Source organism: Capricornis sumatraensis, chromosome 2 (assembly GCF_032405125.1).
Source record: "Capricornis sumatraensis isolate serow.1 chromosome 2, serow.2, whole genome shotgun sequence".
In the NCBI taxonomy this organism is placed as follows: Eukaryota; Metazoa; Chordata; class Mammalia; order Artiodactyla; family Bovidae; genus Capricornis; species Capricornis sumatraensis.
In genome coordinates, this window is record NC_091070.1 from 133,452,189 (window position 1) to 133,476,309 (window position 24,121).

The following is a 24,121-nucleotide window of genomic DNA, read 5'->3' on the forward strand; positions in this document are numbered from 1 at the left end:
TCCTGGGGAGCTTATGAAAATATGAGGCTCCATCTTTAACCTACCAAATCATCATTAAAGATAGGACCCGGGAACCTGTATTTTTAAAACTTCTTCTGCTGATTCTGACACCTAACTGGGTATATAATATGCTCACAAGAATCAGGATCAACTGAGGTTTACTATAAACATAACTTGATCTCATGTTGATGGTTATGTAGAGTTGACCTAGATGTCTTCCAGATTTCCATTATGCTGAAAAAGATTCTAGCACCTGAGTCTGTAGCTTCAGCTCACTAAAACCTAGTATAGTGTAGAAGATAACGCTGGACCAGGATTCAGAAGATATGGATTCTAGTCTCCATTTGGAAAAGGAACAACTGTTGTGACACTGGTATGCCATTTAGCTTCTCCAAACCTCAGTTTCCACTGTAGGCAGTTAACATCTGCTGTGTCTATCTCATAAGACAATGATGTAACTCTGCCAAATTTAATTATCTTTCCTTCTTTTTTCCTTTGTCCTACCTTGTGACATCTGATCTACCCTAGCATTTTCTTGTATGAACTTCTCTACCCCAGATGCTGGAGAAGTTGCTAGCAAGCAAAGATAGTGAAAACTTCCCTTTCCTGCTACATTCTAGCAAAGAAATGAAAGGTTTCACTACCACTGCTAATCAAGATTACATGGAATTGATGGAATCATTAGAAGTGCAAGAAAGAGTTCTGGTTGCCAGGCAAAGCAGCACAGCTATTGTGTATCCATAATTAAGAATCAATAGTAAGATACCTCATTTTAGTCAATAGTTTAAACTTCTGCTGTTTGCCTCTTCATTCAAGCAACTGAACTACACACAATAGAAACAGATCTGGTTTATAGTTACTGAGGACACCTGTTTTTTGTTTCAAACTTGTAGCCAGAAAAGGAGAGTGGAAATATTCAATAATTGCCAAGAGAGGCACAAGCCTCTCTCATTTTAAATCTGGGGCAAGGGCTTGAGATTCTGAGAGCTACTAACCAGTCAATCCTAAAGGAAACCTGAATTTTCATTGGAAGGACTGATGCTGAAGCTCTAATAGCTTGGCCATGTGATACAAAGAGCTGACTCACTGGAAAAGACCCTAATCCTGGGAAAGACTGAAGGCAGGAGGAGAAGGAGATGACAGAGCATGAGATGGTTGGATGGTATCACCAACTCAATGGGCACGAGTCTGAGAAAACTTCAGAAGACAGTGAAGTACAGGCAAGCCTGGTGTGCTGCAGTCCATGGGGTCACAGAGTCAGACATGACTTAGCAGCTGAGGAACAACAACAAAGACCTATTAAATTCCTCTAGACTTTTAAGATTATGGTTCTCTTTTTACAAAGGGAAAAAAGACATAATCTCAAGGGCGACAACTATCACAACAAAAAACCTTCCAAGAGGGAAAATGAACATAGCACTCCCATGTTTTAAGTTAAACAGTTTTATACAAAATAGAAAGGTCAGAGGACACATGTTGACGATGTAGCGGACAATCTTATTTACTAAAGAACAAAAATAAATTTTGCTTAAAAATTTAAAAAGTGACATTAAAACTTAGTTTATCTTCCCACTGAATAAAACTGAGGAAAAAAGACTGGCTTTCGGATCATATGTTTATTTAAAAAAATAAAATGGATCGACAAAGTTACCACATTATTATGCATGCTAACAGGATTTCCCAAGCCCATGAGATACCATATCTTGAGCAATAAAAAAATGACTTCCTCAACAATGTAAAGATAGGAAACTTTTCAATCCAAATTCAAAATCTTTATCAAGTTCCACCTCATAAGCTAGTAGAATGTATCTGTGCCACAAGCTGAGCTCCTTAGTAAAGAAAGCTTGAGAAGATACTAAACAAGGATGTCACTAAAAAGATGATGATTTGTTAAAATTATAAAGCAACGAATTTTGGCCTGGAAATATTCTACATTAGAAATCTCCACCACTGGGGATCTGCCCCCCAGGACAATTTTACTCTGAATTCAGGATAATTACAAACACATGGTATTTTTTTCTTGCATGCTTTCTTGGGCCAACCCTGCATGACAACACGTACATTTACAGGATGGAACTTGAAATTCCCATTCTCACACAGGGATAGTTTAGAAGTGTTATCAATAACAAAGAATAAAAGTTATACAACATTGATTATTATAAATTGTTCTTAACCGCCCCATTCTCCTTAATATGTTCGGATTCTTTCCTGCAGAAAACATGAGCTTCCTATGTAACATCAGTTACATCATTAATGATGATTAGAATGAGCTGTGGAGACCTTGATTCTGAAGACATGTATATGCAGGTGAGATGCAATCTGATTGCAAACACTGACACAGTAGCGAATCAAATCAAAGAAAGAGAAGACCTGGAAAATACAAAAAAAAAGAGAGATTATTAGATTCTCAGCACCTGCTCAGGCCATCCCTAAAGCCGGAGAGGCTTCTGACTTTCTCTTCTCCTGAAATCCATCTTCAATTCCATACAATTTAATAACTCAATTTCCCCACAGATCTCCTTTATACCAAGGAGCAACAAACTTAGTGAATATTTTATGCTTTGTGGACCATACTTTGTCACACTGTTCAACTCTGCCTCTGAAGCATAAAAGCAACCACAGATAAGACATAAATGACAGGGCATAACTATGTTTCAAGAAAACTTTATTTACAAAACCTGACCACTGGCCCACACAGTATAGTCTGCCAACTACTGCTTTATAGTCGGAAATACGGAATTTATGAGCCAGGATGTAGGCAGGACTAATAAGAATACAAAAGAATGACTAAAGACAAAGTCACAAGGAACTCTCATGAAGTCCCATAAATGTTTTCTGGTATTCTAAATCATTACCATTAAAAAAAATTTTTTTTGGCCACACCCATGGCATGTGGGATCTTAGTTCCCTGATCAGGAATAGAACCCAAGTTCCTCATTTTGGCAGGTGGCGTTTTAACCACTGGATAACCAGGGAAGTCCCTAAATCATTATATGATCTATCTCTCAGGACTGGCGCACTGAAACAAGAAAACAAGCAGCCTCCAAATCATGAAATATAACATAGTACAAAACTTACCAGGGCTATCCAAAGTACAATATATTCATCAATAAAGCTGTTAAAATACTGGTCCAGAAACAAAAGTGCTGGACCTATGAATGCTGTGTCATGTAAGTGCATCTCACTTTTAGTCATGTGTGCCACCTATGAATAAAAGAGAATCAGTGATGTCGGCAGCCATATTCATTTTACAGCAATTGTGAGCTACACAGTAATCAGTATTGTGATCAAATATCATGTTTCAAGAATCCTTTAGCAGTATCTACTGAATGTTTAAAACTAAGATGACAACACAGAGTGGGTTTGGGAGCTATACACTGAAGGTATGTACCATGACAACTAAATCCCCCCCCCCAAAAGCTCTTCACAAAGAGCCTTAAGTGTACAGAATGAGAATGAAGAATAGAGATAAACTAAATAATGAAATTAAACTGTGGACAGAAGAGTTGCAGAGGTTTTAGGAGCTTCTGTTAATCTCAAATTGTAGCTTCATGTAACAGTAAAAACAGTTCCTATGTTGATGTCAAGAGATTTTGACTGGAGGAGAGCAAACTCTAGAATTGCTTAAGAAACTGTGAAATAAAAACTCTGGCCATAAAACCAAAATAAGAAAGTTAAAAACAAAACTGGTGCTTACCACAAGCTTATTGGTGATTTTGGCAGATACAAAACCAAATGTCAATATATAAAGACAGGGATGCTTTTCGAAAAGCTGAACTGCTGATTTCTTATAAATCATTGCAGCTAATGTAATTACTGATCCAATATGGAGGAAAGGAGAAAGGACACTTGTTCCCTGTTTAGAATAAAAAGAAGTGAGGAATTAGTGGTATTCTATACTGATAAGATACTGTATGGATCTGCTTGATGTAAGATAGCAACGAAACTTCTAAGAACCTCATGGTGTCTGAAAGCCAGCAATTTTTATAACTGAATACCAGAACTACCAGGGAAAAGTAGCAGTGTGGACTGGTTAGGCACAAACTGATTTTACGTAAAGAGGCCAGACATATTTTACAAAGCAGATTGCACTCTAAAAAAGATACACGTTTTTAAAAGTGTGTGTGTGTGTGAGTATATGTGCGTGCACAAAAATATGCAAATATGAGCATATAAATCTTTACATGTGTAAATAAAACAGAAGTTTCAGACACTACTTTTTTCTTTAACGCTAAGTGCAAATTCTCAATTAACAAGTGATTTTTAATTAATTCAAATAACAACTCAAATGAAAAAGCAATTACAAAACTAAGTCCGAGCACAGAGATTACAAAACTAAGTTTGAGCACAGATAATCACCGGAAATCTTAAGAAATACTTACTGCTATCGTTGATCCATTTTTTCCAACACCACCTGTGAAGATTACACGGAAGTAATTTGTACAGGAAAATATGGTCCCTGCTACAGTACAAAGTGCAGGAAAAATTTTCATTTGAATATTCAGCACTGGAATCTTTAACAGGTAGAGAGAGAGAGCAATTAATATATATATATACACATATACAGATTAACAAAACATATATTTGATTCATATTCTGATATATTCTCCATTCCTTCTATGGTTTGTAAATACTCAAACTGATGGAAGTTTCCCTAGCCTTTCCATTACAAACAACATAACAAGTCTCAACAAATGAGAGACTACATAAAAATTAATCTTACTTCTGATGCAACTTAAAAAAAAAAACTGGTTCAACTTTACTAGTCTGTGTCATAGCTAAGTTCACCTAACACATCCCAGAAGTCTGGCAACACTGAATCAGGTTATCCTCTAGCCTTTTTATAAAAGAAGTATGCTTTGCCTTTTTCTTTGTGCGTTTTTTGAACTCTGCTGATAAATCTGTCACTAGTTACTAATTGTTATGAGAAAAGCATAGAGTATAAAGAACTAGAAGTATGTGCAACAAGATTAAAAAAAATCTCCAAACTTGAGAATGGAAGACAAAAGTTCTACTGAAAAGAGGTCCCAGTTCCAAACTGTTGGAATATAAGCTGCTAGCAAAAGCAGAGAGCAACTAAGAAAGCATTCATATTCAAGAAGCTTCTGATAATCTCAAATTGTAGCTTCACATAAAAGTAAAAACAGCTCCCATATTGATGTCAAGAGGTTCTCACTGGAGGACAGAAAACTCAGGGACAGGAGGAAAAATATATGACACACACCCAAGCAGGTACAGCTCTATAATTGTGTATCCAAAATTTTAACATACAAGTTTACTTTTCGGAAGAAGTAATAAATTTTTGTAGTGTATGGAAAATATGAATCAATTTACCTAAGGTAAGGGCGGGCGGGGGGTGGGGGGGGCGGCTCAGTAGATTGAGATCACGTATCTAACCTTGCAAACACAATAACCTCATTTAAAACAAAACACACTTGTACTAAATCTTAAAAATCATTTTTAAATTTCCTTTTTACACTTCTCTTTTTAGCTTTTCTGAAGTCTCCAATTTTGTCCAGTATGGAAGGAAAAGAAAGCAATAGTAAAATGATAAATTCTATTAAGAGAAACAGAATGGCTCTAGAAATAAGATCCCAAAAGCTATGGTTTTCCAACAGCAATCATTCCAAAACAATGGTTTAATAGGTAATGAGTTCTTACGATGAAGACATTTTAATCAGGGCTATTTATACTTTTCAGGGCTGCCATCTGCCCATATTTTAAAAATCGAATAAATGTGAAATTGCCCATTCTTTTTGTGTTTAAAACCCCATGAAGATTGACAGATACAAAATTAAACATTTAGATACTCTGTTTCTTTAAAACTCTCAAGAATTCAGTTTATTTACACAACTCTATGACCTCTTGCAAAACTGTAGTCTAAAAAACAGGGGAAAATCAACTATTCAAATTTCAAGTTGTACTGTGGCAGTGTTTAATTTTCTAAAATGAAATAGGTCAACTTAAAAAATTAAGCCCAGAACTTTATGGAGCATCTTAAATTGTCCCCTTTTTTCTCTAATTGATCTCCAAACTCTTATTACAGTCCAAATTCAAAGTTTGTTTCCAATAAAGGAGAAAATCAACACCACAGGTTGCTCTGAACTCCAAGAGATTTCTTCTTCTTCTTTTATTTTTTTTTTTGCTCTCATTCAGAAAACTAAAGATATCACAATCTAAATCTGATGCACCTGGCTGAAATTCAATACTCTGGCTAGTTCCCCTTTCCCTCCAGACAAAGGACCTGCCTGGCAAAGGAGGAAATACTACACTCTTTCAGATTTCAAAGGAAGCAAAGCATTAATCCATTACAGCAGCATGCCTTTATTAGGGCCAGGGTACTAAATGAGTGCCAGTGACTTAGTGCCACAACTAAATGAGAGTGTAGCAGTAATTTGTGCCACAACTGAACTGAACAGCATCACTGCTGCTAAGTCGCTTCAGTCGTGTCTGACTCTGTGCGACCCCGTAGACAGCAGCCCACCAGGTTCCCCCGTCCCTGGGATTCTCCAGTCAAGAACACTGGAGTAGGGTGCCATTGCCTTCTCCAATGCATGACAGTGAAAAGTGAAAGTGAAGTCGCTCAGTTGTGTCCGACTCTTAGCGACCCCATGGACTGCAGACCACCAGCCTCCTCCATCCATGAGATTTTCCAGGCAAGAGTACTGGAGTGGGTGCCATTGCCTTCTCCAGAATAGCATCACAACTGTATTTAAAATTTGGTGAAAATGGTTTAGGATCATGGAAATTTTTGCTCTTTGAAAGAACAAACAGTAATATTACAAAAGCCAGCCAAAGCTTGGGCCACAAACCAAGCTACAGACTTGGGGCAAAGAATCATAAACATTCTTAGGGCCCTCTTCACCTCTGTCATATATGATAGCTATATACACCAAAACATTCACTCCTGAATGTAGGTTTATGCTTAAATTGATTTTTATATTCTCTAGAACCCTGGATATAGTAGGTGTTCAATATAAACTTGTCAAATAGATTAAGATGTCCTCCCTTTCTCTTACTCTCCATGTAGAACTTTTTTGAGATGCTATGCAGACACATCTTGCCCCCTCATTAAGAAGGAAAAAGGAAGTTAGCTACAAGAAAATGAGGCAACGTGAAGGAAACGCTGAAGTCAAAGGAATCCCAAGTCCTACCATGTGATTCCTTAAAGATCAGCCCAACTGAAGCACCTATAAAAAGTACTAAAAGAGTTGTCACTTTCACCTCACTCAAGATCAAGGAGGGTGGACACATTCTGTCTTTCTCAACCCTTCTCCTTCTGTCCTCATCTTCCTGGAACGTGTTCAAGGTGATCAAAGTGCATCCACCTTATAGACACTGACAGAAAGCTGTATCAAAAGACACCTTCATCTCAGGCCTACTAAGAGTGTCCTCAGTCTGAGGCTCGAAAGAAAACAAACTCACTTGGGTCACAGTGTCTGCTCTATAGCTAGGGTGAAATCCTCAAGTTGTTGCTTGGTCTGGTTGTTGTTAAGTTGTGTCTGACTCTCTAATCCCATGGACTGTGGCCCACCAGGCTCCTCTGTCCATGGGATTCTCCAGGCAAGACTAGTGGAGTGGGTTGCCACTTCCTTCTCCAAAGGGTCTTCCTGACCCAGGGATCTAACCCCTGACTCCTGCTTGGCAGGCAAATTCTTTACCACTGAGCCACCTGGGAAGCCCAAAATCCTTTGGACTCATGCCATAAATTATACAACCAAATAATACCAATCTAATGTAATTCATTTTCCAGAGATGAAAAAAATCTTAAACTCTCAGGTTTACAGATTAAAACAGACACAGATTTTGGTTGAATTGCTCAGATTAAAGCAAAATATCAGTTACTAATAAAATACTCTTATAGGCTTTGTAAATTTCAGCAGAAAGTATAATTTTGAGATTAGATACTTTCTTCCAAAGAATGTGGATATGTCTGTTTGTAAGTTATGACCAACCTAGATAGCATTTTAAAAAGCAGAGACATTACTTTGCCAACAAAGGTCCACCTAGTCAAAGCTATGGTTTTTCCAGTAGTCATGTATGGCTGTGAGAGTTGGACTATAAAGAAAGCTGAGTGCCAAAGAATTGATGCTTTTGAACTGGTACTGGAGAAGACTCTTGAGAGTCCCTTGGACTGCAAAGAGATCCAACAAGTCCATCCTAAAGGAGATCGGTCCTGAGTGTTCACTGGAGGGACTGATGTTGAAGCTGAAACTCTAATACTTTGGCCACCTGATGCAAAGAGCTGACTCACTTGAAAAGAGCCTCATGCTGGGAAAGACTGAAAGCAGGAGGAGAAGGGGACTACAGAGGATGAGATGGTTGGATGGCATCACAGATTCAATGGAGATGAGTCTGAGTAAACTCCGGGAGCTGGTGATGGACTGGCGCACAGCAGTCTGTGGGGCTGCAAAGAGTCGGACATGACTGAGCGACTGAACTGAATGTCTGATTTACTTAAGTATAAAGGCACTCCTGAAGTCTTTCAGTTTATCAGTAAGATATCTAATGAATTCTACCTAATGAATTCTGAAACTTCACCTGTAATGTTTGTGTGTACGCTCAGTCATGTCTGACTCTGTGACCCCATGGGCTGTGGACCGCCAGACTCCTCTGTCCATGGCAATTTTCCAGGCAAGAATACTGAAGTGTGTTGCCATTTCCTCCTCTCAGGGAAATCTTCCTGACCCAAGGATGAATCCTCTATCTCTTGTGTCTCCTGCATTGGTAGGTGGATTCTTTACCAACTGCGCCACTTGGGAAGCTCTTCTCCTGTAAAACCCCTCACCTGTAATAAACCCACCATTTGCCTAAACTGGATTCTAGAAGGTGTCTCCTGTTTTAACACACATTTATTTAACACACATCAACTGCTACTTAAATAATCAAATGTCAGTGAAAGTAACCAGCAGGGGGTTTTATGTGGATCCCTTCCAAAGTAATATTCCTTTTTTCAAGAGTAATATATATGATAGAAGATAGTTCCAAGACATCCCAAAAGGATATATTCTTTTGGAGAAGCAATACACCAAAAAATGTCTTGTTTCTTGCAATGAATAAACTATGTAGTAACTTTTGTGCATGAGAATAATTTCTTTTCTTAAAACACGGGGGAAAAGAAACACAAACCACACACACACAAATCCTAACCAACCTAAACAAACAAAAACTGACTACAACCTCTGGTAAAACAAACAAACAAAATCTCTTTGAAGGAAAAAAAAAAAAGCAAGAAGTAGGTGATCAATAAGCAGTAGATGGAAATCACTTACCTTTGCAAAACAGCTGATCTTCTAAAATCAGCTTTAAGAAGACATTTGCACTGTTTTTATTTGTTTTCACCATAAAGCTGCTTTCTTAAATATCAATAAAAGTCTTTAAATGAGGATTTGGAAGGCAATTTCCATTTTATGTCCTCAGGCTCAAGAGACAAAAAATTCATTCCTGGGCCCTAAATAAATATCTCCTCTCCACTTTGGCACACAAATAAATCAGGGCACTGGAAGTATAGTCTTTCCTGAACTAAGACAATGCATTTCAAAACACCTTATTCAGCCATGAGCTCATGGGGTCATGTATAAAGAAAAAAAGATAAGAGTGGTTGAAATCAATTATGGGAATCTGTACTGAAAACTGCTCAAAGAACACAAATATTTCTCTAAGCCTCTGAATATCACCAGAGAGGACAAGTCCTTTCCTTTTAGTTTAATGATGGTAACAGTAGAACCAATGATACTAATGATAAGACATGGCTTTGGGAATCTGTTTTCTTATTGCAACCGAACCTCACTAATGCTGGAATTGAATTGCTGGGTCTGGGACTTCCAATTCAGTCTTGGGTCTGAGAGTTCCTCAGATTACTTCTTTAAACATATAATAAAAAAGAATGATTGCATATATCTTGTCAATAAAGACAGGACAAAATATTTGATCCTTTTAAAGAAAAATAATTTCTGTTATGCACATGTACAGATTCTGTATATAAATCCTAATAAAGGGAACATGTTTACTTGAAGCAAATTTACTGCCAGGTATCACCTAAAAATTAAGGATATGTGTATAGCCTGCGTGAATACACAACTACATTGACAACAATGCTTTCCGTACTTCCATGCTGATATGGATAATTAGGTATATATACTTGATGTTGACTTGTTTCTAGACAATTAAGCCAGAAATTCTATTTTTTGCTATTGATATGTTGAAACAGTACAGGTAATTTATATGTGTATAAGAGATGCAAAGTAAATTTGGAGGGGGAGATATTTTGGTATAAAACACAAAGCCTATGAAAAAAATAATATAGTCAAGCGATAAAAAAAAATTAAGTGAGAGACAAGCTTTAGGCTTTATAAAACAGTTTCAGGAGAAGACTACTTTTTCTTCCCTTCTACAGCCAAACTGTTTAAAACTATTACCTATTTAACATTTTTATAGCTACTTATAACTGTTTACTATTTAGCCTACAAGAGAGCAAAAGAAATAACATTATATGAAATCCAAGATCTACAGAGAGATACATATATATAGGAGATGTTTATGTATCTATAGATCTTGGATTTCATTAGCGACAGTACTGGCATTTGAGACTAATGTGTAAAAAAGATGTGATTTTGAATGATACTATGCATGAACGGTTTCAGAATTTTCCTGGTTGACTAATGATTATTTTTATTCCTTCATTTCCCTCCTCACAAGGCTATCCTGTCAACAAAAGCCATTACGCAATTTCTGGTAATAAATACTTAGGGAAACATGTTAATTATACTTCCTCGAGTATCAAATTCACCATCATTAAATGAGTTAGGTAAAGGGAAAATTTTGCTGAGTAAATTTCCCTTATACTTAAATATTAATCTGACTTTTAAGAACTGTGTTTGTTTCAGTTCAGTTCAGTTCAGTCGCTCAGTCGTGTTCGACTCTTTGCGACCCCATGAATCACAGCACGCCAGGCCTCCCTGTCCACCACCATCTCCCGGAGTTCACTCAGACTCACGTCCATCGAGTCCGTGATGCCATCCAGCCATCTCATCCTGTGTTTGTTTAGGAGTAGGAAAAATTCCAAATGTAAGACCAGCCACAACTTCTCTTGAGGGCTTATCATTTGATGGAGACTGTTCCTGAGTGCTTTACACATACTCATTTAATCCACAAAATAACCTTATCAGACAGGTACTATTATTGTCCTCATTTTATAAGAGGAGAAAACTAAGCCACAGACAGTTGAATAACAGATCAAGTTCACTCAGTAGGCAGTGAAGCCAGTACCAAACTCAGGCAGTCTGGTTCCTTAGCCTGTGTTCTTGACCCCCCTGTATTATATATATTATATTCTTTCTCCAGAAGTTTGTGGGAAAGAACTTGTGTTTCTTGGGGATGACTATATTTCAGGTCAGGTTGAAAATTAGGGTCTCACCTTGTTGAAACAATCCTACAGCATTTATTTCAATACACATTTATTCTGTTCTGGGGTCAGAATTAATTTACTACCAAAATTCATTATTCAGCTTTAAGCATACAGTGGAGAAACTAGTAGACTCCTGTAGTTCAGCTGGAGAATAAAAGTCTGACTTAGTCTTGTCATTGGTTAACTTGATACACTACCTGCTGTTCCCTCACTTATACAATGGGATAACAAATAATAATTCTGAAAGCCTTTAAGAATACCCTTGAAATGGACCTACTGAACCACATAACTCCAAATAGTAAAATTCACTATGCCCTAAAGAGAAGCGTGTATCTTAACGTTGCTCTGACTTTTTGTTTTCGGAGAGAACAAAATAATTTGACATATCACCTTTTAACTGGATTATACTGGATTAGAAAAACACAAGCAAAAGACAACATGCATTACGTGGGATACACAATGTGAAGAGTTACCATAGATTGCCAAAAAGGTGGTCCTCCAATCACTGCCAGCAAATGCATGATTATTATGAAGATTTGCACTTCAGTCACATCAATTCTGATTAGGTACAAAAAGCCAAAAAAGCAGAATTACTCAAAACAATTTCAAGTTAATTACTTGCAAGCTTAGCAGCATTCCTCTATCATGCACAATAGAAAAAAAATCTCAAATATTGAGGAAAGGGGAAAAGGAGGTGTCAAAAATTTGTTATGAGCAAAATCAAATAAAATCCAGGGCATTTTCATTTAATTTAATCAATTTCACAGAGCAATAAAAACCCCTCCTTTCTGAAAATTTCTGAAGTTGGGTTGAAACTATAGCTTAACCTTTCTCACCAAAAAAAAAAAAAAAAGAAAGAAAGAAAAAAATAAGTGTGTGTATTAAATTTTGAATGTCAAGCAGAGGACTACACTGCACTGGTATATGAGATCTTGAAATAAGTGCTTTGTAGTATCAAATGGAAGAAATGGTGAGCTTTTACTAAAGTAACCTAAATCACAGATGCAAAACTTACTGTCCTTTTCATTCATTTAATGCCTTCCATGGTATGGGTGTGGAAAAAAATTCACCCAATTTTCAAATTCTTATGCTAATTAGGTCAATTACTCTAAGACATCCAGAAAGAAGATACTGAAAGCAGTCAAGAATTAGCTTTGAGGTTGTTGAAAATGATCTTTACAGTTAAGAAGAGACAAACCTGGTACAAAAACAGGGCAGTAGAAATTAGAAGTCTGAGAGTCTGGAAAAAGAATATGGGCAAAAAGACTGAGAAGTAAAGCATAAACTGGTGTTCCTTTCCCTCTATAAACCAGCACTTTATATAATCTTGAGACTGTCCTTCTCAGATTATTGGGTCCAAATGCCTTTCAGTTTCGATGATTTACCCTACGGTACGCTCACACAGAATGTCTGTACAAGGTGATTTACCACAGCATTATTCATGGTAGCAAAGCTTTAAATATATCTCTCAATGAGGCAACAGTTATAGAAAGTATGGTATTGTACTTCCATACAAGGGACTATTGGATAGTTTTTTTAAAAAAGAGTGGGACAGCTCTCTATCTGGTGATATGGAAAAATATCAGTTATATTAGGTGAAAAAAAAAAAGCTGCAGAAAAGTATATGCTACTTTTTGTGTAAAAAAAAAAAGAAGAAAAATAATATTCCATTTTAATTTTTGCCAATAATTACATAACAAATTTCTGGAAGGATACCTTACAAACTAAGAACAGTGGGTACCTACTGGAGAGGGCAGTGTGAGAACTGGACAGCTGGGAAATGAGGATGAGAAGAGACTATTCACTGTATAACTTTTTTATAATGTTAGTTTTTAAACAAAGTGAATAATTTATCTTTTAAGATAAACTAAAAAAAAAATTAGTCTAAGAAAGTGGACAGCAACAACAGCAAGGGGGTTCAAATTCTAGAGCAAAACAGAGTTCCCATTTCTAAAATTGATACTTCAAGCAGACAATCTATAATGTGAGGTTAAGAAATGTGAGTTTTATGCTCATAATAAACAACTAGACTGAAGCCAGTCTCTCAAAACTGAAGAAACTGATCTTTGATTGCTCAAGAATGTTTTTTAAACAGAAGCGTATTAAGCTGCAAACATAGTGATGTAGTTATCTTGATACACACATTTATCGGAAAGAAAAATGGACTGAATTAGGCTAAAAAGAATCTGTAGAGCTGACCTGGTGAGTGATGTTGCCAATAAGGGGAATTACACTCAGTAGCAGACTCAGGAGACTGAGCAGGTGTCAAAGATGATCGATTCTGTCTTGGGTGGAGGAGGGCAGACATCTTACAACATTTTGCTGGATATATGAAGTAGCCTTCTGGGAGGGGAAGGGCCAGAAGTATAGAATTACAAAATAAAAATGGAGGGAACCTCATGCAATTAATCTATGTACCTTGGATGAATGTAAGAGATTAGGAAACATGAATGATCTTTACAAAGCCCCAAACTGGGATTCCTAGGGAAATTTTAATGGATTTTATAACCTGTTTGGAAACTTTGGAAGACAGAATTTTGTAAACCATTCAGATAATATCACTGAATTTAGATCAACAATGTCTTAATGTTAGGAAGGAGAGTCAAGGAAAACTTACTTACCAGTTGGTAATTAGTTAAGAATATTTTTTCCCATGTGATTATATGATTTAGGGGAATACGCTGTACTCCCTCCTACTCTCAATCATGAGAACTGCCTATTACCACTCCTGGATGTGTGGCTCTAATCATTCTAATGAGTATCAGTCTAATCACTGACTGTTCACGAAAAAGGGTGCAGTGTGAGAAAGACAGAAAAAGCAAGCTAAGAGGGACACGGGGCAGAAACAATTAACAGTGAACAAGAATTAATAATTCTGTTTAGAAGAGAATTGGTTACCTGACAGTCCATTTTTTCATCCTCCACTAGGAAGTCTCTCAGTATGGGGTGAATTTACTGTGACACATATTAGGAGGGGGCTCATCTTAAGTTTTTTTGGCTATACAGGAAAGACATAATTATCTAGAGGGAAAATTCTATATAAAGGCAGGAATTTGGCATTTCTATAGCCACTTGCTTATTATTTTTTCTTCAAAATGACAACATGGGTGATAATACTTCCAAGTGCTGGAACTATTTCTCTAAAACAAAAGCAAACAACAAAAAAATCAATCTCCACAACCACAGCAAAAAATAAACCCTTCAGAGTACAAAGGCTATGGGGTAGAAAACCACCTAAAACACCACAGTGATTTTTTCAAAAGACATGGGAAAACAAATCTCATATCTGTAGGATTAGAGTTCTACAGCCTAAGAGTTTCAGAGAGGGGGGAACTAGATGATAGTAAATACAATTTTCTATAACCATGAAAGTATTTAAATATCTTGACTGGGATTGCTTAATAATTTCTTACTTCTACTTTATTTTAGAATAGGTTTTGTCAAAGAACAAAAGAAAACTCCCCAAATGCTATGGATAAATCTATGAGTGCTCTGGTCAGAACACAAAAAATCACTACAGCAAGCCAACCAAACAATATCCTGGTGGTTGTCACAGAAGAAAGATGGAAAAAAGCAAACTAGTTGTGGAGACAGCTCTCTCATTTTTCTGACTGGGAGGCTGTAAAGTGTGGCAGTCCTGAGTCAAAGTAACCTTAGAGACTCAGAGCAAATCCCTTAGTCCATCACTCCTTACAGCATCCTAGTGATCTATTGATTAAGAGGTAAAGATATCAGGGTGTCCTAAATAAATATGAGTAATTTAAACTTCTGAACAGGAAATAGAAATTTTCTAGTTGTAGTGACGATCTTAGGGAGCATTCATCACCAGAGAAAGGCAGCTTAGAAAGTTCCCTGATCAGGACAATTATTACATGAGAAGTACAGCTTTTAAAAGTGTTTAAGGGATATAACAACTCCGAATTATTTAAGTTACCTAATTGTAAAGAAAATTTCTATTCTGAATGTTTCATTTTATGCATTTGGTTTGAATTCCAACAAGACTCAGCATTAACTGAGGGATGTGAAGGGATTTAACTGACATTCTGTGAACATCGATAAGTATGTTAATCATCATTTCCTAGAATTTTAATATCAGAAATAAGACAATTTAATCTAGTTTTTTTCTACATATAACATATGTATTACTTGCAGTTAATTTGGAAATTAATTTTTCTGTTAAACTACGTATAGTAAATATGATTTTGTTTTAACTGGGTTGGCTATTAACTTGGTTAACAGAGACTGTGCACTAGGGTTAAATTCACAATGTCACAGAAATTCTGATTTGTATAATCTGACTTGTCAGTTATTTTAAAAGAAGCATTCTTCTTAGAAGTCACTGAAGCGGGCTGGAGTCCTAGTTAAGGATTAGATTGTTATTAATTACAGATTTGCAATTATTTATAAATGAATCTGATGTTCTAGGGAACTTATATATAAGCAGAATTGGATGGCATCATCGACAATGGATATAAATTTGAGCAAACTTCAGGAGATGGTGAAGGACAGGGAGCCTAGTGTGCTGCAGTCCGTGGGGTTGCAAAGAGTCAGATTCGACTTAGTGGCTGTATTGGTATTGGTAGACTGAGGACTGACCTAGAAATTCAACATATTGCCTTCCAATATTTTACTTTCTACCCTTGATAAGGGGAAAATTGGGCATGACAAATTTAATGTTAATAACATTAAACATATAGCTAACAGACAACTAAGAGTATTTTAAAGTCAAGTGTTATATATAAAGCCTAAGCCTCTATCTTTGAAATATTTATAACAGTACTATCTACCACATGAATGACTATAGGGATCTTTAAGAGTATCTGAGAAAACTAAAACAAAACAACCCATTCAGTGACTTCAAATAAGAGAAAAATAGGCAAAGGCTAGAGCAGAACAAGTCCTCTAAGAGGAACGAAAGTTTAGGTCTCAAATTTAAGAGGCAGCCTATCCCTATCACCTTTGGAAATAGAAAAATTAAAAGAGAGGACTCTTCTCTCATTTAGTAATAATCTCAGAGTTAAATAAAGAGGTCATAGACATATATATGATAAGCACTGTAGTCAGCACATAGCATGTTTTTTACTTTTTGAACCTTCACAACTATCCTAGGAGGTAGGAAATATTACCACCATTTATAGATGAGGAAAATCTGGTCAGATACGGTAAGTGACTTTTTCATGGTTATAGAATGATAAGTGGAAGAGTCTTGAAAGAAATTAATGTTGTTCCTCCATATTAGAAGAGTGCTGTAACTCTTCTAATTTTCAGTCTACTAATCATCTGGGACAAACATTTGACATATGCTTTTAACTTGCTGTCTTTAAGATGTCTGTATGTTTTAGCATGACACTTCTTACATTCTAACACAATTTTCCCTAAAATGGCAGAATACAACAGGCAACAGCTAATACAGGTTTAGACACTAATAAACTGAAATAAGTTGGAAATAAATTAGAAAGAACAACTCTTTCTGAAGCTTAGAACTTCCTCTGAACTTTGTAAATAAAAAAGAAAGTACATCTGACAATTTCATTTCTATGATCAAATCAGTTAAAGCAACACACATTAAAAGCAAAGGAAAATCTATGCAAGTTAGCAATTGATAAAAGTGAAGACAATATATCTGGAGAAAAAAATGTATTTCTAAAACATTTTTCATGATGGTAAAATTAAAATGCATTTTTAAAAACATTTTAATAGGAAGCACTCTATAAACAGAAAGTACTTTGTTATAGACAGACAAAGTGAAGGTAAAAGAGTAAATATCCTATTAATATAATTAAGAACACTAGTGGAAAAAACTTTTGGTAAGTTTAATATTAATAAATGAGCTATCAAAAATTATAAATCTAGACAACTGCAGTGAGAACAAAGCTTCAGGTCTTTGGAGAAAGTACTAGAAACAGGCTAAAGGTAAAGGAGAGCTATAGAATGACACATCCTGAACTATGCACATTGTTCTGCTCGGGGAGGGAATCTCACAAAAAACTATGCCAATATATTGTAATTCAACTGAAAATGGCTTCAGTTTTGCTTCTAAAACATGCCTATAGTACTTCTTAATATATTCCATATTCCAAGTTAATTTGAAAAAATGGTGTAGGATATCCCTATTAATTTGTCCCCACAGCCACCACTACCACCACTGAATAAATGGATTTACAATGCTGCAAGATACTTTTCAGAAAGCACTCTGCTATCAGAGACTCACTATTTCTATCATATTACTGAAGCATTTTTGGATACGCGGACTCAATGCACAAAACCTAATGCAGCCTTCTAGCCTTGTATTATGGAGGAGCCTGGTGGGCTGCAGTCCATGGGGTCACTACGAGTTGGACACGACTGAGCAACTTCACTTTCACTTTTCACTTTGATGCATTGGAGGAGGAAATGGCAACCCACTCCAGCGTTCTTGCCTGGAGAATCCCAGGGATGGGGGAGCCTGGTGGGCTGCCGTCTATGGGGTTGCACAGAGTCGGACACGACTGAAGCAACTTAGCAGCAGCAGCAGACGTGTATTGCTAGAATGATCTATAATATGAACAGTTCCCCAATATTATTTTTTTCCCAATACTATTTAAACTGTAAAAATTTTTTTGAAAACTGTTTTTCTTATAAATAAAATCTTTCAGACTAAAGTGTAAAGGATTCTGGAAAATTTCACTGGGAAACCATTTCCTAATAAGTTTTTTTGAACATTTAAAAGTTATAAGGCCAAAATTATAATTCTAATATGAAGGGGGGCAAAAGATCATTACTTACTTTGTTAGCATTAAGGAAATAATATTTACCAAAACAAAATAGAAAAAAGAAGGTATTCAAAGAATGACCTATAGTAACATGAAAAGCTAAGAATACTTAGTTTTTAAAGCACAACTAAGAGAGGAAAACAGTAAGCAAAACAAATAGAAGTGACAATAGCTTCTAGCATTATTTTTTTTAAACCAAGATCATTTAATAGAAGCAGAAGAACTAGTACCAGGTATAAGAGAATAAACAGAATCTTTTCTATATAATTATAAAGAAGCTTCTCAAATTACCTATCTAAGGAAAACTCTGCTTGGCTTATCTTTTCCAAAATATAAATACCAAAAAGTTCTGTTTAATGGTGGAAAGGTATTTGTTTCAAAAATATTACATAGAGCAAAAATAATATAAGGTATATCAGGTAAATGGGAAAGAACTGTTTTTAGCATCAAATCACCAGAAATATTAATGTCAAAAAATTTTGTTTAATAGGGTGGATTTTTATTGCCCTATTATATATTAAAATTATTTGTTTTCTAATGACCTGTTTGTCTGTGAAATACCACCAGGAAGACTTTTGAATTTTTGTTTTTTAATTACTCTGTGCATGACAAAGGTGCTGTCTTTATTGAGTTCACGCCATTGTTCATTGGACAGCATGAATATTCTAGCAGTTACCGTGAAGTTCCAGAACCAAGGTCCCAGGGTTCCTGTGAGAAGCTGGCATATTATAATTATGATCTGGGACTCTGTAACATCGAATCTATGCATAAGGAAACAAACATTTCAAAGTAACTTTACTCAGAACTTTTGCTAAATAGCCCTACGAAAACAAGGGAGCAAAAACAGATTTAAAATGTAGCATTCTCCTTATAAAGACATCTAAAGATTCAATGATACAATTTATACGGTACTATTATTATCCTTATGCATACAGGTATTCTTACCCAAATCAAAATAGTATAGAAGTTTAAAAATCAAAACTAATACACTGAACAAATGACTTACAAATAGGCAGTTGGAAACAATGGAACTAAAAACACAGTCAATGCTCAGTTACCTAGGAATGTTGAATACTGCTTGCCAAAAATAATCACACTGTCTGTGACATAGGTCCCTTCAGTGCCAGAACCTACCCAGACTTCCCGGTGGATAATACTTCCCAGGAGCCCCAATGGACAGTCATCTATGTGTCTGCAAAACCACTAATCATCTGACACCCCTTTACTTCTCCATACCTCATCCTGCTCCTGCCTTTGCAAGCTCAGTAAAATTCTCACATGGATGTAGAAAGGGCAAGTAGCAGAGTGAATGTGTGACCTCTTTTAATACAGTCAGAGCAAAAATCAAATTGGCCATTTATCTATCCTGCTTCCCGATAATCTCTAGTCTAGAATCTTATTCTTCTTCCTCTCTCTTCCCTTAATTCCTCATAAGCATTATATCTCTCTACTGTATGGGATTACTTTATTAGTCATAAAAATCATTAAAACATCCAATATAATCACTAAAGAAGTTCTGGAACACATGGTGACAGAAAAAGAGAGGCAGTATAGAAGAGACTTCAATAAAAACTACACAATAAAAATTAAGAACTGAGGAATGAGAATAAGAAAGAAGTCTGTGATTTTACCTGATGATCTGAGAGTCAAACTACAGTCTAGGTTTTACATTAATATAGATAGTTATTTTAGTATAAAAGTGAAGTCGCTCAGTCTTGTCTGACTCTTTGCGACCTCATAGCCTATAGCCTAACAGAATCCTCTGTCCATGGGATTTTCCAGGCAAGAATACTGGAGTGGGTTGCCATTTCCTTCTCTAGATCTTCCCAACCCAGGGACTGAGCCCGGGTCTCCCGCATTGTAGGCAGACCCTTTATCATCTGAGCCACCAGAAAGTATTACCTATAATAATTTGATAAAATTTAAATGGGCAAGTCCAACTGAATCAATTATTACTGAGGGGAAAAAAAACAGGAACTAGAAACTAAAAGGAAAATCTCTGGTACTAAATAATTAATGTGATAAATCTTAAACATTTAAAGACAGGTAGATCCTATATAGGCATTCAATAGGAAATTTCCTTCTTTTATTTTTTATTGAAGTATAGTTGATTTACAATGTTGTGTTAAGTTTCTACTGCATAGCAAAGTGATTCAGTTATATAAGATATAACATTACATATATATAAAATATGTTATATACATAATACACATATTCTTTTTTATATTCTTTTCTATTATGGTTTATTACAGGGTATTGAATATAGTTCCCTGTGCTATACAGTAGGATCTTGTTTATCTATTTTATATATAGGAAATTTCCTAATTCTTAATCCACAGAAAGTAGATTATGTATCAACAGACAACAATTTTTAATTACTTGGAGGCAGGAGGTCTCTGAGCACTTATTCTTTAGAGGTTATCAGGATAAGAAGATGCACTTGATTTGTCAGACTACCAGTAAATACACAGCCTATTAACTTTTTTCAATTAACTACAGAAAAGGAAAAAGTCATAAGTTATTTACATAGGAATAAATGCTGGTGGCCAGGTTTTTGGTTAATGTAAATGTGAAACCCTAGACATATGAACTGAAAAATGCCATAAGCTGAAATAATATCTGTAAAAGTAACAGACTCACAGAAGGAACCTTAGATATCAAACTCTTACAAGTTGGGAAATGAGGCCCACAAAAGTCATGGGCCTTGCCAAAGCTGATATGCAGATAATACGGAGATAACACCTGAGGAAAGACACTGGCATGAGTTCAGTCTATTACAATTTCTTTCTTTTTTTCTCTTCTGAAAAGACAACTTGAGTCATTTTTTTTCCTGAAATAGTAATTTAATGGTTTTACCTTTTACAATGTGTAAGATTTTTTAAGGCCTTCATTTTATATAAATATAGTTTTATTAAAGATTGTTTAGGGTTTCTAAGCATTTAATTTATAAAAATGTTTCTATACATACAAGTTATATTTAAAAGTATCTAGATATAGAAGGCTTAGGCCTTAAGAAATATGAACTCTTTCATTTATATAATCCATGAACAATTAAAAGACTATTTTACAAATGTTTACCCATGAGCTTCAATTCATAATTTTTCTTTTCCTCCTAACCTATGCTTCTATGAAGTTCTAACATCTAAGGCCACATCCCTCCCTCAGTTTTTCATATCCAGGGCTAGGAAAAGTTCCAAAGGTATAAACTGGGTCAAGAAGGGTCCCAATTAGCAGTACTTATCTCCATCAGATCTCTACTTGCTTAGTCCAGAAGCACTAAAGGACAGAGGTCTGTCTAGATGTGAAAGGTATTGATACTCTGTGCAAGGCAGCTTTCAGCAAATCAGATTTCAGTGATCAGAGCAAAGATACAGCTCATAATTCCATTCACTTCTATTCCCTATGGTATGGCCTCATTTTGAGTCTTGGCAGCATTTAGCATTGTTCTCTTTTGAAATTCATCCCTCTTCTGGCTTTTCTTTCTGGTATGCCTCCTCCTACTCTGGCTGTTCAATAATTTTCACAGGCTTCTTTCTAGGCTTGCTCTCTACATTTTCTGCTATTCTCATTCTGTTTAGATGTCTAAAATACGTCACATACGTGTTCTAGAGAAAACTATTCCTTCAAATAGGTTCCTTTTCCCATCTTTCATTCAGCTACCCTAGAAGGGGAAATGGGACTCATTCCAACCTCTGCTCTCTCATTCATTCTCCATATTCAAATACAGACTATGGCCTATAGTTTCTACCTGTTAAGTTTCTCTCTAACATATCCCTTTCTTGTCTTTTTTTTTAAAGATTTTTTGATGTGGACCATTTTTAAAGTCTTTATTGAATTTGTTATGATACTGCTTCTGTTTCATGTTTTGGTTCTTTGGACATAAGGCATGTGGCATGTTAGCTCCCTAACAAGGACTGAACCCACACTCCCTGCACTGGAAGGCAAAGTACCAAACACTGGATGGTCAGAGAAATTCCCCCTTTCTCTACAATAGCACTGTGACTGCTAGTTCAGATTTCATCATTCCTCATATTTAATTATGTTAATGCCTCCTAAAGGATCTAACTTCTGTCATAGCCCACTCCAATTCACCCTCCAAACTGTTGCCAGACTGATCTTTTCTCACTTCCTGCAAAGATTCTCCATTGATTGAGAATGAAAAGGCCTCAGTTATCGGCAGAACACAGAAGGCCTGTGATTTTCTGGATCTTCTCCAGCCTTATCTCCTACCACACCCCTACAGGCATCTTATGATTTAACAATATAGAACTGCTTGCAATTCTCCAAGTATGTATTTCATCAAAGGAATATACCACCTGGGAAATTTCAAGACTGGCAAAAAGAAAGCAGTCACAGCAAATCACCCCTAAAAATACTGTCTATTTAACTCTTCCCCTGTTCCATGGTTCATTTGCTTTCCTTTCTTCACTTCCCACACCATAAGACTGGTGCTGCTTTACTTGAAAGGGAAAGAAAATAAATTAGGGCTAAGTGATAAATAAGCTTTCAAAATAAGGGTTTGAAAGTTAACCCTAACATAATAACAAATGAAACATAAACTATGTGAAACCTAAGTACTACAAATTCTGCTATTTTTGAAAACAATAACATCACTAACAATTAAAACTGAATTAGAGCAAATCAAGTGATCTTAGAAGTCCTTTATATTTTGTGGTTTTTACCTAATGCAGATAAAGACTATGAAAACATTACTGAGATTACAATGAAACTATGAAAATATTGAAAAAAAATCTGTACACAATATTTTTGATTACTGCTTTTTTAAAGTATTTGATATCTTCCATATTTTCTGAGCATAGATCATTTTATAAATTGCTGATGAATGCACAGAACAGTTTTCAATTAGAAACTCATGACAACTATTGTCACTTAAGCTGTGCCTTAAACACATTCTCTAAATCCCTCTATTTTTAAGTCATTCCAAGACATGTCTTTTAGTTAACATTCAAATTATTATTAATTATTCATTTACTGTCATAAGAACATCTTAAATCCTATTTAAATAAGGTTAGCAAAAATCACCTGAAGAGAACTTGTAGGGGACAGCTAAATTTCTATGCTTTCTGGCTTTTTCAAGGACTAGAAAACTAAGTTTATCAGTGACCTAAAATTTTAAAATCCGTTAATGATTTGTCTTAATGAAAGACTTGGTTAAGACGGTCTCCTATCACTTCACATCAGAGATTTTTATTATGATATTCCATGAAGTTTTCAGAGTCTTTTCTCACGCTCTTTTTCATTTAACCTACACCAGGAAAAAATTAAAAGACTAACTACAGTAGTGTAAATCAGATCTGTGATACTTAATTAAACACCAGTTGGTGAATTCCATCCTTAACCTTTCCAAGACTGGCTTACTCATGAATATTTACACAAACACACACAAAATATTTACAGAAAAGCACTAATTATCAAGTAGGAACTATTCATTTTGGAGTTTAAAGAAAGTTCCTATTTCATTTTTTAAATTCCTAGGCATTTTGTTAGCAGTAATAATCTATATGTTGTGCTCATATCCTCTAAAGTATCATGAGTTTAGATATTTATAGATTCATAAATAAAAATAAATGGAGAGAAAAATCTAATTAAGCTATGATATTTAAACAGTTGCTCTTAGCTTTCATAAACTATCTTTTCTTTCCTGAAAATACAACTTCATAGGTCAAAATAAAACACAGTATTAAGATGAATAACAGTGGGGAAAAAGAAAAATGAATTTGAGGGAAAAACAGCTGGATATGAGTGAAGGGGCTATTATTTTTCATATCACTTTAAAAATATTGGTTGGGAGTTTCTAATATTTCCTTTTAAACAGTGTGACAGAAGGACACATGATAAAATAATGAAAGTTTCTTTTATTTACTAAATTAGTGATTTGACCAATTTCTAATACTTAAACATCTATGAGCAACATTCTTCATATCTGAGAGAGAAAAAACAC

The 24,121-nt window shown here is 35.6% G+C and overlaps 1 protein-coding gene across 2 annotated transcripts in view; it reads right to left on the reverse strand.

The window, feature by feature from the left end:
* Positions 1–1,476: 1,476 nt before the first annotated feature.
* Positions 1,477–24,121, reverse strand: part of CEPT1 (choline/ethanolamine phosphotransferase 1) — a 37,845-nt gene continuing 15,200 nt past the window's right edge. Inside the window, exons 5-9 of one of the 2 annotated variants that reach the window (XM_068964392.1) lie at positions 11,881–11,965; positions 4,383–4,514; positions 3,698–3,856; positions 3,079–3,204; positions 1,477–2,370 (exon numbers count right to left, since the gene is read on the reverse strand). In XM_068964392.1, the coding sequence (XP_068820493.1) occupies positions 2,251–2,370; positions 3,079–3,204; positions 3,698–3,856; positions 4,383–4,514; positions 11,881–11,965 (622 nt within the window). In that variant the 3' untranslated portion in view covers positions 1,477–2,250. Of the gene's footprint in view, positions 2,371–3,078; positions 3,205–3,697; positions 3,857–4,382; positions 4,515–11,880; positions 11,966–18,835; positions 18,921–24,121 lie in introns of both variants that reach the window. The other variant, XM_068964393.1, reaches the window with a different exon arrangement.